An 11,989-nucleotide genomic window follows, 5' to 3' on the forward strand; every position below is an offset into this window, starting at 1 on the left:
AAGGACAGAAGAGGAGACTCAGGCCCCAGTGGGCCCCGGACCAGCAGTGAGAAAAGCTAGTTGGGGGTCTCCTGACTCCAGGACCAACAGCTCCACGTATTCTCTCCGGCTTTCCAGAATCATGTAAAGGCCTCCCTTTCCTGGATACCTGCTCTGTGCCAAGCTCACAGTCGGATGCCAGAGAGCTGGCTGTTCACAGGGCTTTCTGGCTCCATTCCTACAGCCCCCCCACCCCAGGCAGGGCCCACCTTCCTGCAGAAGCCCCCCTAGTTAGGGAGGTGGTGGATCTAGCACTGAGGAAGTCACCAACACGGCCTTGAAAGCTAACCTCCAGGTCCCCCTATCCCTGCCGCCCGGGGTGACAAGCATGTGTACACTTAGTATGGCATTTCCCAGTGTCTCATGTCCCAACTGACCTTCCTGGTTATAACTCAGTTTCTGGGATCTTGGGGCCTTGTCTCTCCCTCCTCTGTCTGATGCAGAGGCTGGACTTTACCACCAGAAGTCATAAACTCAAATGCTACTCAGTTGCAGGTACATAAGCGGGTAAAGTGGGGTGAGAGGGAAGCCATGGAGAATGGTGGAGGCTGAGGTGAGTGGGAGAACACATGCCCCATTTAAAGTGGAGATAGGGTACCAGCTCTTTCAAATCCTGATTTAAGAGGAGCTGAAAATCCTGATATTTCTGCGTAATCTGTCAAGATGAAGTGCTGGCAATACATTTTATAAGTGTTGAAGTATTTTCGTGAGGCTGTGGCTTCACTGGGTGAGGGTAATAGCTGGGAAGGTGGTGGAGTTGGGGATGCTCTGGTGGGATACGTGGACTTTTCAAGGTCACAGGTGGTGGCCCTCTTACTTGCCCACTGATTGCCTCCACTCCTCCTCTTTCTCTTAGCCTCTCCCTGCTCTCTCCTCCCTCACCCCAACCCCTTCCCCTATGGGAATGTGCCCATGTCCTGGCCTCACTCCACTCCGGCTGGGAAAGGCAGATCGCCAGCACCAGGCCCCACCTCACAGCCTCTGCCCACACCACCCAGGAGAGCAGGTCACCCCTCTGCTCAGTTCATGCCTCCCAGCACCAGCCCTCCAGGCCCCAGCCCTGGGCAGAGTCCGAGGTCTGGACCCAGGCACCTGGGTTCCTCCTGCGTTGGTCCTGGTCCAGCGTGCACTGCCCTGGCCTGAGCCAGCCCCTCTTTGCAGTTACCCAGCCTTGCCCTGTTTGGCAAGGCAAACTCACCTGTGCCACAGATGTTTACTAAAGGCTGAACTCAGCTCTCAGCATGGGGGAAAGGAATGAACAAGATGGGTACAGTCCAGCCCACAGGGCTCACAATCTAGGTGGGGCAGACCAGCCATGAACATGTAAACAAGAGACCTAATCGGATGACTTCAGGTTGAGAGATGTGGTTTACAAAATAACAAAACGGCAGTGAGGCAGATGAGGGTGACCTCAGAGGCCAGAGAAGCCTCTGAGGAGGTGACAGTTTGAGTTGGATCTCAATGCCAAAAATGCAGCCATGAGAAGATCTGGCGGCAAAAAGGAAGTGCAAAGGCCCAGAGGTGAGAACAACCTTGGGGTTTTGAGGAACAGGAAGAAGAAGCTAGTGTGAAACGAAGTGTTGAGAGGAGGCCAGAAGGAGGTTAAGACAACCCTCCAGGAGTGATGAAGCTGAGGCTTGGACTTTCATTTCAGTTCAGTGTTGCGGGGTGGGTGGGGGAGGGTGGAGAAAAAGGACAAAACCGGTTGATAATGTTGGAGCTAGGTGATGGATACATGGAGTCCATTAGTCTCTTTCCTTCAGTGTATGTTTGAAAGTTTCCACCATACAAGTTTAAAATATAAAGCATAAAATGCTGAAGACTTTTAATATTATGATTATCAATCTCTCGATTGTTGAGAGAGGACTATGCCAGCCAGCAGCAGGGAGTCCCACCAGCGGCAGCGGAAGGCACAGTAATGCCACCGCCTCCCTCCCCAACCCCTTCCCTGGCCCGAAGGTCCCAGTTGGGTGAGTTCGAAGTCTCCAGCGGGGCAATAGTGCAGAGCGCGGTGGCGGAAAGGGAGACTGGGGGGGCTTGAATCTGGGTTCCCAGTCCCGGGAGAGAGCGACAAGGAAGCCCCACGCCCGCAGCGCCTAAAGCGCCAACACACCCAAACGCACTCGAAGTCTGGCCGCTCTGCACGCGCACATTCTCTGGAACTCGGACTCCGAGAGTTGGCGTCCAGGCTCCGCCCCCGCCTCGCGCCCAGGCTCCGATTGGCGGAGCCGCCGGGAGGGGGCGTGTCGAGGAGAGTTGGAACTCAGCGGCTTGGGCGGCGGGGGTTGGCCCCCTCCGGCAAGCGGAACGCGGCAGCCCAGTGCGGTCTGTCTGGCCGGCTGCCTGGTGGGGCGCGAGACTCGAGGGGCCCCGGCTGAGGAGGTAAGGGTCACTAGCCAGGCCGCGGCGCCGGGAGCAGTCTTGCGGCCGACCGCCTCCCAGCTCCCCCGGGTTCCTCGTCTAGGTGGCCCCTGGACTCGGGCGGGGCGGTCGCGCAGCCGGTGCCATCTCGGACTCGGGCCCAGAGCAAAGGCGCGGACCAGGGCGCTTATTGCTGGCTGGTGGGGCTGGAGGCGGGGCGGGGGCTACCAGGAGCTCCAAGGACAGCGGGTTGAAAACAGGTAAGGGGGTCTCCGATGTCGAGGCAAGGTGCCCGGGGGGAACGCACGAAGTGAGAGCAGAAACGATCTGGAGACGCCTGCAGGCGTTGAGGCCCGGGACAGCAAGGATCTCAGCGCTCCTGCTGTCTGGGGAGGGTTCGGGGATTCCTGACTCGTGGGGGCCGCCACTCTTGGTCCCAGTCTGCAGGGTGTGTTGGCCCAGGGAAGCGGGGAGGAGAGGCAGGGTGGTAGGGCTTTCCGAGTGGCCTGGGTGCTTGCTGGCCCCTGAAGCGTCTGAGTTTGTGACTTTGGGTGGGAGTTGTCGAAAGAAACAGGGCCAGGCTTAATCTCCAATTTTACAGAGGAAGTACTGAGGCTGACCCAGAGAGAGGTGGCAGTTCCTTCCCAGCCTGGAATCACCCGGAATCTCCTTCCCTTTCTCTCTCCCTGAACACCTGAAGAGCTGTGTCCGGGAGAGTTGTCATCCAGCCCCCTTACCAGATAGGAAAGTGGATGCCCTGAGTCACTTTGTAACTTGATCAGGGATATATTCGTTTGGAATTTGAACGGCATTGTTACCTCACCACGAGGTAGGTCAGAAGCCAGGGAAGAGGGGAGGATGATTGCTGGCAAATTTCCACTTCATGCTGGCATGTTCCTGGGCATGCCATTTCCACTGGGGTTGTCTCTGACTTCAGCCTGTGTCCCTGCACACATCAACCCCCAGGGCTGCCAGGATGGGCAATTGAGGCAGCCCAGCTGAGCTCAGGGACTTGTGCAACCCAGCCCACTACAAGGAAGGAAAGGGTTGGGCAGCTCAGCCAAGCTAATGGACCTGCCCAGGCCACCCCTTGACCTGGGTGGAGAGGGTTGGGGGTTGGAGATCAGGCATTGGGAGAGGGGCCCTGCCCTCTGAACTTGAAGATTTCTGATTCTGTCTTCAGCAGCTCATGGTTGTCTTGGAGCTGGGACCTTGGGCAGTTGCTTTGATGATGGAGGTGGCACCTTCCCCAATGGGGCTTTTGTGAAGAGTTGGCATGATAATGCTTGCAATGTGCTTACTGTTGTGCCTGGTGAGCTGTAAGCTCTTAGTTAATGGCACCCCTGGTTTATTTTCCTTATTACTATTCTTTTCATGGAGGAGGGCTTTCCAGAAAGCATAGAACTGGACAAGCCTGAGGGGTGGCCCCTCTGGAAGGAAAGGACACTTGGATTGTACTTGGAGAAAAACTCAGATCCTCATTTTGGCCTGTGGACCTGCAAGACTGGCTCCTACAGCACCTTTAACCTTACCTGTTACTCCTCCTGCCTCCATAGTCAGGTCTTTGAGCTGTTCCCTCAGCCCAGAACTTTTTTCCCTCAGGCCTTTGCATGGCTAAGATCCTTCACATTCAGGTTGGTGCAAGGTCACTTCCTCACCAGGCCTTTCCTGACTGCCATCCTCACCCTAGCCTTGCTCAGCACATCAGCCCTTTTCTTTGTGGCATTCACAATCAGAAATCACCTTGTTGATTTATTGATACTTTCTAGTCTGGCTGTCGCACGAGGCTGTCTGATACTGAAGGGTCTGGTCCCCAGCTCCTGGCTGTAACCTGGTCCCAGTCCTGCCTAGTAGAACTGTGCCAGGCACATAGTAGGGCTTTAGTAAATATTTAGAAGGTGAAGTCAGGTAGGCATGAAGACAGTGTGGGCCGGGTTGGGACTGGAGGGAATGAGGGTCAGGTGATAAATCAGCCCTGCCCTAATCTGGGGAAGCCAAGGGATAGTCCAAAGGGCCAACACCCTGACTCTCTCTGTGACCTTGGCCAGGTAACTCTCTCTCTGATAAGCAGCTTCCGCAACTGTAACTCTTAATGGAAGGATGGACCTGAGTGCCCCTCCCAGGTCCTACTGTACAGGGTTCCCAGGTTGGGACCCCAGACAGCTCTTCGAATCCCAAAGGCTGTGTCCAAGTGGAGGAGACTGGCTCCATCAGGACGTGGCTCCATGTCAGGTGCGTCCCTGGAGCAGGCACATTATGCATTTGCAAGTGTGTGGTGGCATAGATTAGGGGTCTGCCAACTTTTTCCGTGAAGGGCCAAATGGTAAATATTCTAGGCTTTGCAGGCCCATCTCTATTACATGTGGCTATGTTCCAATAAATTGTATTTGAAAAGCTGGCAGTGGTTCGGGCCTGGTGTAGATTTGCTCCCCCTGGTGTAGATCACATGTGACACCTCAACTGTCAGGCATAGAACCCTGGCCACCCAGTGCCACCTGGAGCATGGCTTACTCACTGAGAGAGCCGTTGGCCTAATTCAGATGGTGGGATCACTGGTGTTTAGGAAGGCCAGCCCTGGAGCCTGCCCCACTTCCAAAACATGCAAGAAAGAGCTGGCCTGTTTCCTTCTTTGCTCCCAGACACTGGCCCTTCATGAGTGTCCACCTTCTGTCAGCACTTGGGGTACCACACAGGGGTCAGCACAGGCTGTCCTGAGGCAGGCAGCCACAAAAAGAATGGGCACAGGCTCAGCTCTCCCTCCGCCCTGTCCTAAGGGAGGGTAGTTCACTTCTTTAGTGAGAAAAATAAAAAGAGGATTTCTCATCTGCTGGGAGGGGTGGGGGATGGGGAGGTGGGGTTGCTGCCACATTTACCAGGAAAATCTCCTGGGGCTTTCCCTGGGGGTCCAGTGGCTAAGACTCCACACTTCCACTACAGTGGGGGTGCAGGTTGGATCCCTCATCAGGGAAATAAGCTGTTGACATGGCCGAGAAAAAAAATCTCCAGGCTATGTTAAACCAGGTGTGAAGTGAATTTCTGGTTGTGGTAGCAGCTGTGGTGGGCGGATGTCGGGGAGCTCCCCAGGAGGATGCTATCTGCTGGCCCCTCACCCCAGCTACTCACTGCAGGCCCACGGGGGAGGAGGCACGAAAGCCTTCCCACTATCCCGTCTGTGTGTGGGCTCAGCTCAGAGCCCAGACCCCTTTCATGGTCACCAGGGACTCCCCATTCTTCCTGGACCATGTTTTGCTGCCAACAGCTGAATGGGGTCTACCAGGGCCTGGACGGGGTCTGTAAACCACTGATGAGGGACCCAGCAGTGTGGGGCATCCTGGGGCCTCCTACAAGGCACAGGGAGACAGTGTTACAGGCCCTCCCCTGCCCAAAGCTCTCCCCTCCATGGGCACTGCCCCTCACTTCCTCCATGCAGCCCACCTGGGTAGCATCTAGTCAGAGGTGGATTCTGAGCAAGTCTGCCTCCAGAGCTCACCCAGCCCCACCAGGCCAGGGTTGTGGCGGGAGGGGGAGCAATAGGAGGGGCGCCTGCTCTTCACTCCACCTAAGTTCCGTCTGCCTCGGTGCTGAACATGCTTGGCCTCGGAGTGTGGCTGTAAGATTGGGGTTTCACCCACTTCTGCCAGGTGGTGACACCCAGGAGTTTTGGAGGGAACAACTGGTGTTCCATCCTGAGATGTTCATCCTAGCATGTCCTGCAGCCTGGGCCCTGCTGCTGTGTACTCAGGGGAGGCCCAGCCAGGTCACCCACTGTGAGGCTAGTAGAGCCTACAGCTGTTGACCCAGACCTTATACTATACTTCTTTTCTTTTTGAGGACCTTATATTTAGAAAGAAGGAAAAGTTCATGTTCCCCCTTCCCGGAATTGATTGGTACTGGGACTTTATCACACATGCTGCTGCCTTTTTTTTTTTTTTTAAGTGAAAGAAATAAAATATTGTAGATAAATCTGGAATCTTTGATCTAACATGCCTAATGACATTCAGGTGTCCTCCCCCAGGCCATTTGTCTCCTGATCTTGCTTTGTGTCCATCTGTTTTTGTAAACCATCTTAACCATTTTTAAGCTTACAGTTCAGTAGTATTAAGTATATTCCTATTGGTGTGAAATATCTCCAGAATTCTTTCCACCTTGCAAAACTGAAATGCTAAACCCATTAAATAACAACTCTCCTCTAACTTTCACCCCTCCTCCCCTGCTCTTCCTCCTTCTCCAGCCCTAGCCCTAGTAACCACCTTGCTACTTTCTGTTTCTATGAATTTAACTACTATAGATGTATCATATTAGTGGTATCATGTGGTATTTGTCTTTTTGTGACTGGCTTATTTTAGTTGGCGTAATGTCTTCAAGATCCATCCATATTGTAGCAAGTGATGGGATATCTTTTTAAGGCTGAATAATATTCCATTGTATGTCCATAGCACATTTTGTTTATCCATGCATCCATCAGTGGACACTTGGGTTGCTTCCACTGCTTGACCGTTGTGAATAATGCTGCTATGATCATGGGTGTGCAAATACCATTTGGAGATCCTGCTTTCAATTCTTTGGATAAATAATCAGAAGGGGATTGCTGAATCATATGGTAGTTCTATTTTTAATTTTTAGAGGGGCCTCCATACTTTTTTCCCCAGTGACTGCACCAATTTACATTCCCACCCACAGTGCATGAAAGGTTCTAACTTTTCCACATCCCCCTGCCAACACTTATTTCCTGTTTTTGTTTTTTTTTAATAGCAGCCATCCTCATGGGTGCAAGGCTCCATCCTGTCCATTTTTATTTACAGATATAGTTCATGAACACTTCTTAAATGCATAATTTCTGCATACACAGGGTCAGATCATTCTGCAGGGTGCTTTTCCCACTCAGCATTTGGTGTCTACTGTCACTCCATGTTGACCCACGTGGATTGGGTGCTGACAGTAGCCCTTTGTGTGAATGCACCCAGCTCACCCTTTGTTCTGCCCTTTCCCCTCTGCCAAGAATCTCTGTTGTTGCTGCCACAGGTCCCAAAGTCACTGCTCTTGGTGCCTCTCCTGCTGCTATGCTCTGAGCTTCTCCAGCGGAACCCTCATCCACTCCATCCTAGGGGTCCTGGGGGTGGCCTCTGGCATGTTGCCAAACTGTCCACAACAGGGACGTGGTGACTGGTCCTAACAGAATGGCCCAGGGCTATCACTGATAACCAGCTGGGTTTGCAACATGCAGCCCAGTTCAGCAGCCTAAAAATAGTGGTTCTTACATAAAGTGGTGTGGACAGCACTTCTCAGGACGGCTTGTGGTCTGAAAGGGGCAAGTGATACGTGCCTCGGGGCTGAGCACCCCTGTTGTGTAATGCATCCAGCCCCCGCACTGGCCCCACTTCAGCCTCCCACAGGTGGCCAGACTTACGGAACTGCAGTGTGGTGACCTAGAAACTCTATGAGTGTGATCGGTTTGGTCAGGGGCGCGCTCTGTGCTTGTATGCACGTGGTGGTGGCGGCGGCGGCGGCAGCTGTGGGTCAGCTCTCTTCTGCTTCCTCTAGAGACAGGAGGTGGAGGCTCATTCCTCCCACAGTGGGCCTGAGAGAGCTTTGGTTCATTCATTCACTAGTCACTCAGGAAGCACCTACTGTGTGCTTAGCACTGTTCCACGTATTGGGGATAGAGTGAATAAGGAAAAAACCCTGTTCTGATGGAATTTTGAAGTGGGTGAGGGAAATAGAAAACACGCAAGCAAACAATCGATAGGCAAGAAAATATCAGGCCCTGATAAATCCTGTGAAGAAAAAGCAAAATAGGGTAACATCCTACAGAAGGGGTTGGCAAACTTTCTCTGTAAAGACCATAAATTTTAGGTTCTGTGACCATGTGGTCTCTGTCACAGCTCTCAGCTCTGTTATTGCAGCAGGAAAGCAGCACAGGCCACTGTAAATGAATGGCACGGCTCTGTTCCAATAAAGCTTTATTCACAAAACCAGGCTGTGGGCCAGATTTGACCCTCAGGCCATGATTTGCCAACCCTTTCCTGGGTTGCGGGAGAAGCTGCCTGAGCTGGGGTTGTCAGAGAGACTTTCAGAAAGGGAGATAGCCTTGCTGGAGTTGTGTGGTGAGAAGTGGGCAAACCAGGGCCAAGTGTGAGAGAGAAAAATGATGGAGCTTGCTCACTGGCTGAATGTTGGGAGTACAGGAAAGAGGAGGTTCAAGGATGAGTCCTAGATTTTGGGCTTCCACAACTAGGTGAATGGTGGTTTGTTTCTGAAAAGAAGAGGATCTGGTGGGAGGTCACGGGGGCAGCTCAGGGGAGAGCTGGGACTGCAGGCTTGGCCTGGGTCAGCAGTGTTTGGGTGTCTTCAATGCCGTGAGTCTGGTGAGTCAAAGGGAGTGGATGTGGGCAGAGCAGAGGAGGCCCAGGTGAGATCTGGGGCTACCACGTGGAGTGCTCGGCAGAGGAGGACAGAGGCCTCTCCTCCATGGGGGACGGCTCTGAGCAGTGTGGTCTCCAGTGGTGCAGGCCCTGGGCTGCCTGATTCCTAACAGAGCCTCAGTTTCCTTCTGTCAGTGGTAATTCTACCAGCTCGGGTTGGTGTGAGGACAAGTTGAGATGGTCATGATTGACATGGAGGAAGCCCTCTGCAGTGGTGCCTGTGATGTTGGTGTTGGTGGTGTTCCATCAGAACAGGAGCCTTTTCTTATTCACTGTATCCCCCGTGCATGGAATGGTGCTGAGCACACAGTAGGCACTTCCTGAGTGGCTAGTGAATGGGCCCACGGGCTGAGTGAGTGGGTTGCAGGGTCTGTGATGTTTTGGCTTGGTAGATGGAGGAGTCAGTGACCTTTGGGGTTGCAGCACTCCATTATCTGGCTTTCCCCAGCTGGTACAGGCTTTTGCACCCTTCTGCCTGGGGCAGGCCCAAAGCACGGGGTAGTTAGTGCTCCTGGAAGCCCCTGATGGGAGTTGGGGCTCAGTGTCCTTGTCTCTTGGGCAGTGGATGGTGTTGAGACCTGTTCTACCCTGTCTTCCAAAGCTCCCCAAGGGTTGAGCCCCCCTGCCCCGCGCTCAGTCACACATCTTTACTACTGCCTTCCCATCCCGGACTGGCTTCCACAAGCCCCTCACCTCCCAGTAACTCCATGTCTAAGGGGTGGCTTCTGGAGCAGCCAGTTTCCTTGGTTGAGTGGCACATCTGGGCCTCCTGGGTTGCAGTCGGGGTAATTAGTGGGTTGTCTGACCTATGGGTTGGGCAACTGGGGGTTGGGGGTGGTCTTGACCCCCAGCTGTGTCAGAGCAAGCTGACGGCCTCCTCTGCCGCTCCTCCCACAGCTGAGTGGCCGAAGATGGTGGACTACCTGGCAAACACGGAGATCAACAGCCAGCGCATCGCGGCTGTCGAGAGCTGCTTCGGGGCATCAGGGCAGCCACTGGCCCTGCCGGGCCGAGTACTGCTGGGTGAAGGCGTGCTGACCAAGGAGTGCCGCAAGAAGGCCAAACCGCGCATCTTCTTCCTCTTCAACGACATCCTGGTGTATGGCAGCATCGTGCTGAACAAGCGCAAGTACCGTAGCCAGCACATCATTCCTCTGGAGGAGGTGACCCTGGAGACGCTGCCGGAGACTCTGCAGGCCAAGAACCGCTGGATGATCAAGACGGCCAAGAAGTCCTTCGTGGTGTCCGCTGCCTCCGCCACGGAGCGCCAGGAGTGGATCAGCCACATCGAGGAGTGCGTGCGGCGGCAGCTGCTGGCCACGGGCCTGCAGCCCAGCACGGAGCACGCGGCGCCCTGGATCCCCGACAAGGCCACGGACATCTGCATGCGCTGCACGCAGACGCGCTTCTCGGCGCTCACTCGGCGGCACCACTGCCGCAAATGCGGCTTCGTGGTCTGTGCCGAGTGCTCCCGCGAGCGCTTCCTCCTGCCGCGCCTCTCGCCCAAGCCCCTGCGCGTCTGCAGCCTCTGCTTCCGCGAGCTGGCCGCCCAGAAGCGGAAGGAGGACGTGGAGGAGCAGGGCCTCGGGTCCCCCGGGCCGTCGGCCTACCTGGCGGGGGCCGTCTGCGGGGCGTCCAGTGGAGACGACGATGACTCAGACGAGGACAGGGAGGGCAGTGGGGATGCAGACTGGCCCAGCCGTGTGGAGTTCTACGCCTCGGGTGTGTCCTGGTCATCCTTCCACAGCTGACCCCAGGTCTGCAGACGTGAGGGAGGGCTTCCCTGGTCACTTCGGTCCAAGCAGATGCCTCTGCCCGGACCCCTGGGAGGGCAGAGTTCCCCAAACTGCCCAGCCCCCCGCAGGGCCCTCCCTACCCCACAGGACCCTACCCCATGGGTAGTGGGCACAATGGAAGTGGCTCCTTTTCTCCGAACCCCCAGTGCCTCTTCTTGGATATTGGCATCCTTCTAGTTCCACTTAAGGTAATTACCTTTCCATTTAGCAAGCCCCAGATACCTAGGCCTCTTGGGAACAAATGTCCTTTCTCAGCCCTTTGAGCTGTAGCTCCAGAATTAGACAATCCCAGGCACCTTTAGGGACAAGAGAGAAGGTAGGACTGGAGTGAGGTCCCCTCTTTTCTGAGGCCTTCAGCCACCACACCTGGCCCTGCCCCCTTGCAGAAAAGACTGTGGGTCCAGAGAGGCTTCCAGGAAAGCAGCACCCACCCACCCACCTTGCTGATGCCTACCTGTCTGGCTGGCTGGGCCTCCTCAGGCCAGACATGTGAGCTCACCCAGAGCAAGGCAGGAGACTGCCATGCTGTGGGTGCCTGCCAGCCTCAGGGACTGCAGTCTGAGCTCCCCGTGGTCCAGGGCGGCCTGCCAAGCCCTCTGGTCCAGTCTGAGCTCCGTCTAGGTGTCTGATGCCCCTCAGTCCTGTCTTCATCCCTCCCTCTGCTGGGGAAAGCAGTGTTTTCTGTTAGGACTCTTATTGCAAGTGACAGAAACCCTGTCCAGACTGACTTAATAATAAAAAGGTTTATTCACTCATGTGGTTGAAAAGTCCAGGAGTATTCTTACTTCAGATGCAACTCTGTGATCAAGGACTGAAACCATGCTAAGTGGCCAATGTCAACAACTGTCCACCACGCTGGGCATCCCTGAGAACGCGTGCAGTTCCTGTGGGCTCAGATGTTAGCACCTCACCATGGCTGGTTCCCAGGGACGGAGCCCCGGCCATCCAGGCACTGTGACTGTGGCCTAGCACCTGCAGGCCTGTTCAGCTGGTGTGAGTTATCTAAACAGACAGACAGCAAGTAAGGAAAAGGAGCCAGCTCTGTATGAGCCTTCCAGGTTTCAAGCTCTCCCGTGTGGTCTCCGGCCCAGGCCTGCCCCTGGGTATGGTGCTATTGAGTGGGGAAGTTCCAAGTGCAGCAAGCTGCCTTGCTCAGCAAATGTGTGCTGGGGCTAGGGCTTGAATGGCAGCCTCCTGATGCCTGGCCCACACCCAGCCATGGAGTTGTGGTCCTTCAAGACAGTCTCCTGTATCAGTCCTTCCCCCCATAGCCTGGCTGACCTTAGCCACTGTGGCAGAGAGGGGCTCACTGTCAGCTAGGTGACTTTGGGGCCAGGAAAGCTCCCCTAGACCACACGGTGCAGTGCCTGG

At 55.0% G+C, this 11,989-nt stretch overlaps 1 protein-coding gene across 3 annotated transcripts; it reads left to right on the top strand.

Annotated features, from left to right (window-relative positions):
* Positions 1 to 2,282: 2,282 nt before the first annotated feature.
* PLEKHF1 (pleckstrin homology and FYVE domain containing 1) lies at positions 2,283 to 11,373 on the top strand. 3 transcript variants are annotated; one of them, XM_043899030.1, is made up of 2 exons: positions 2,283 to 2,421; positions 9,720 to 11,373. In XM_043899030.1, the coding sequence occupies exon 2, from the start codon at positions 9,734 to 9,736 to the stop codon at positions 10,571 to 10,573; it is 840 nt and encodes a 279-aa protein (XP_043754965.1). In that variant the 5' UTR covers positions 2,283 to 2,421; positions 9,720 to 9,733; the 3' UTR covers positions 10,574 to 11,373. The 3 variants fall into 3 exon arrangements, with proteins under 3 accessions (XP_043754965.1, XP_043754966.1, XP_043754964.1); XM_043899031.1 differs by lacking the exon at positions 2,283 to 2,421 and adding an exon at positions 2,428 to 2,660; XM_043899029.1 differs by lacking the exon at positions 2,283 to 2,421 and adding an exon at positions 3,038 to 4,632.
* Positions 11,374 to 11,989: the final 616 nt, after the last annotated feature.

This window comes from Cervus elaphus, chromosome 4 (genome assembly GCF_910594005.1).
Source record: "Cervus elaphus chromosome 4, mCerEla1.1, whole genome shotgun sequence".
In the NCBI taxonomy this organism is placed as follows: domain Eukaryota; kingdom Metazoa; phylum Chordata; class Mammalia; order Artiodactyla; family Cervidae; genus Cervus; species Cervus elaphus.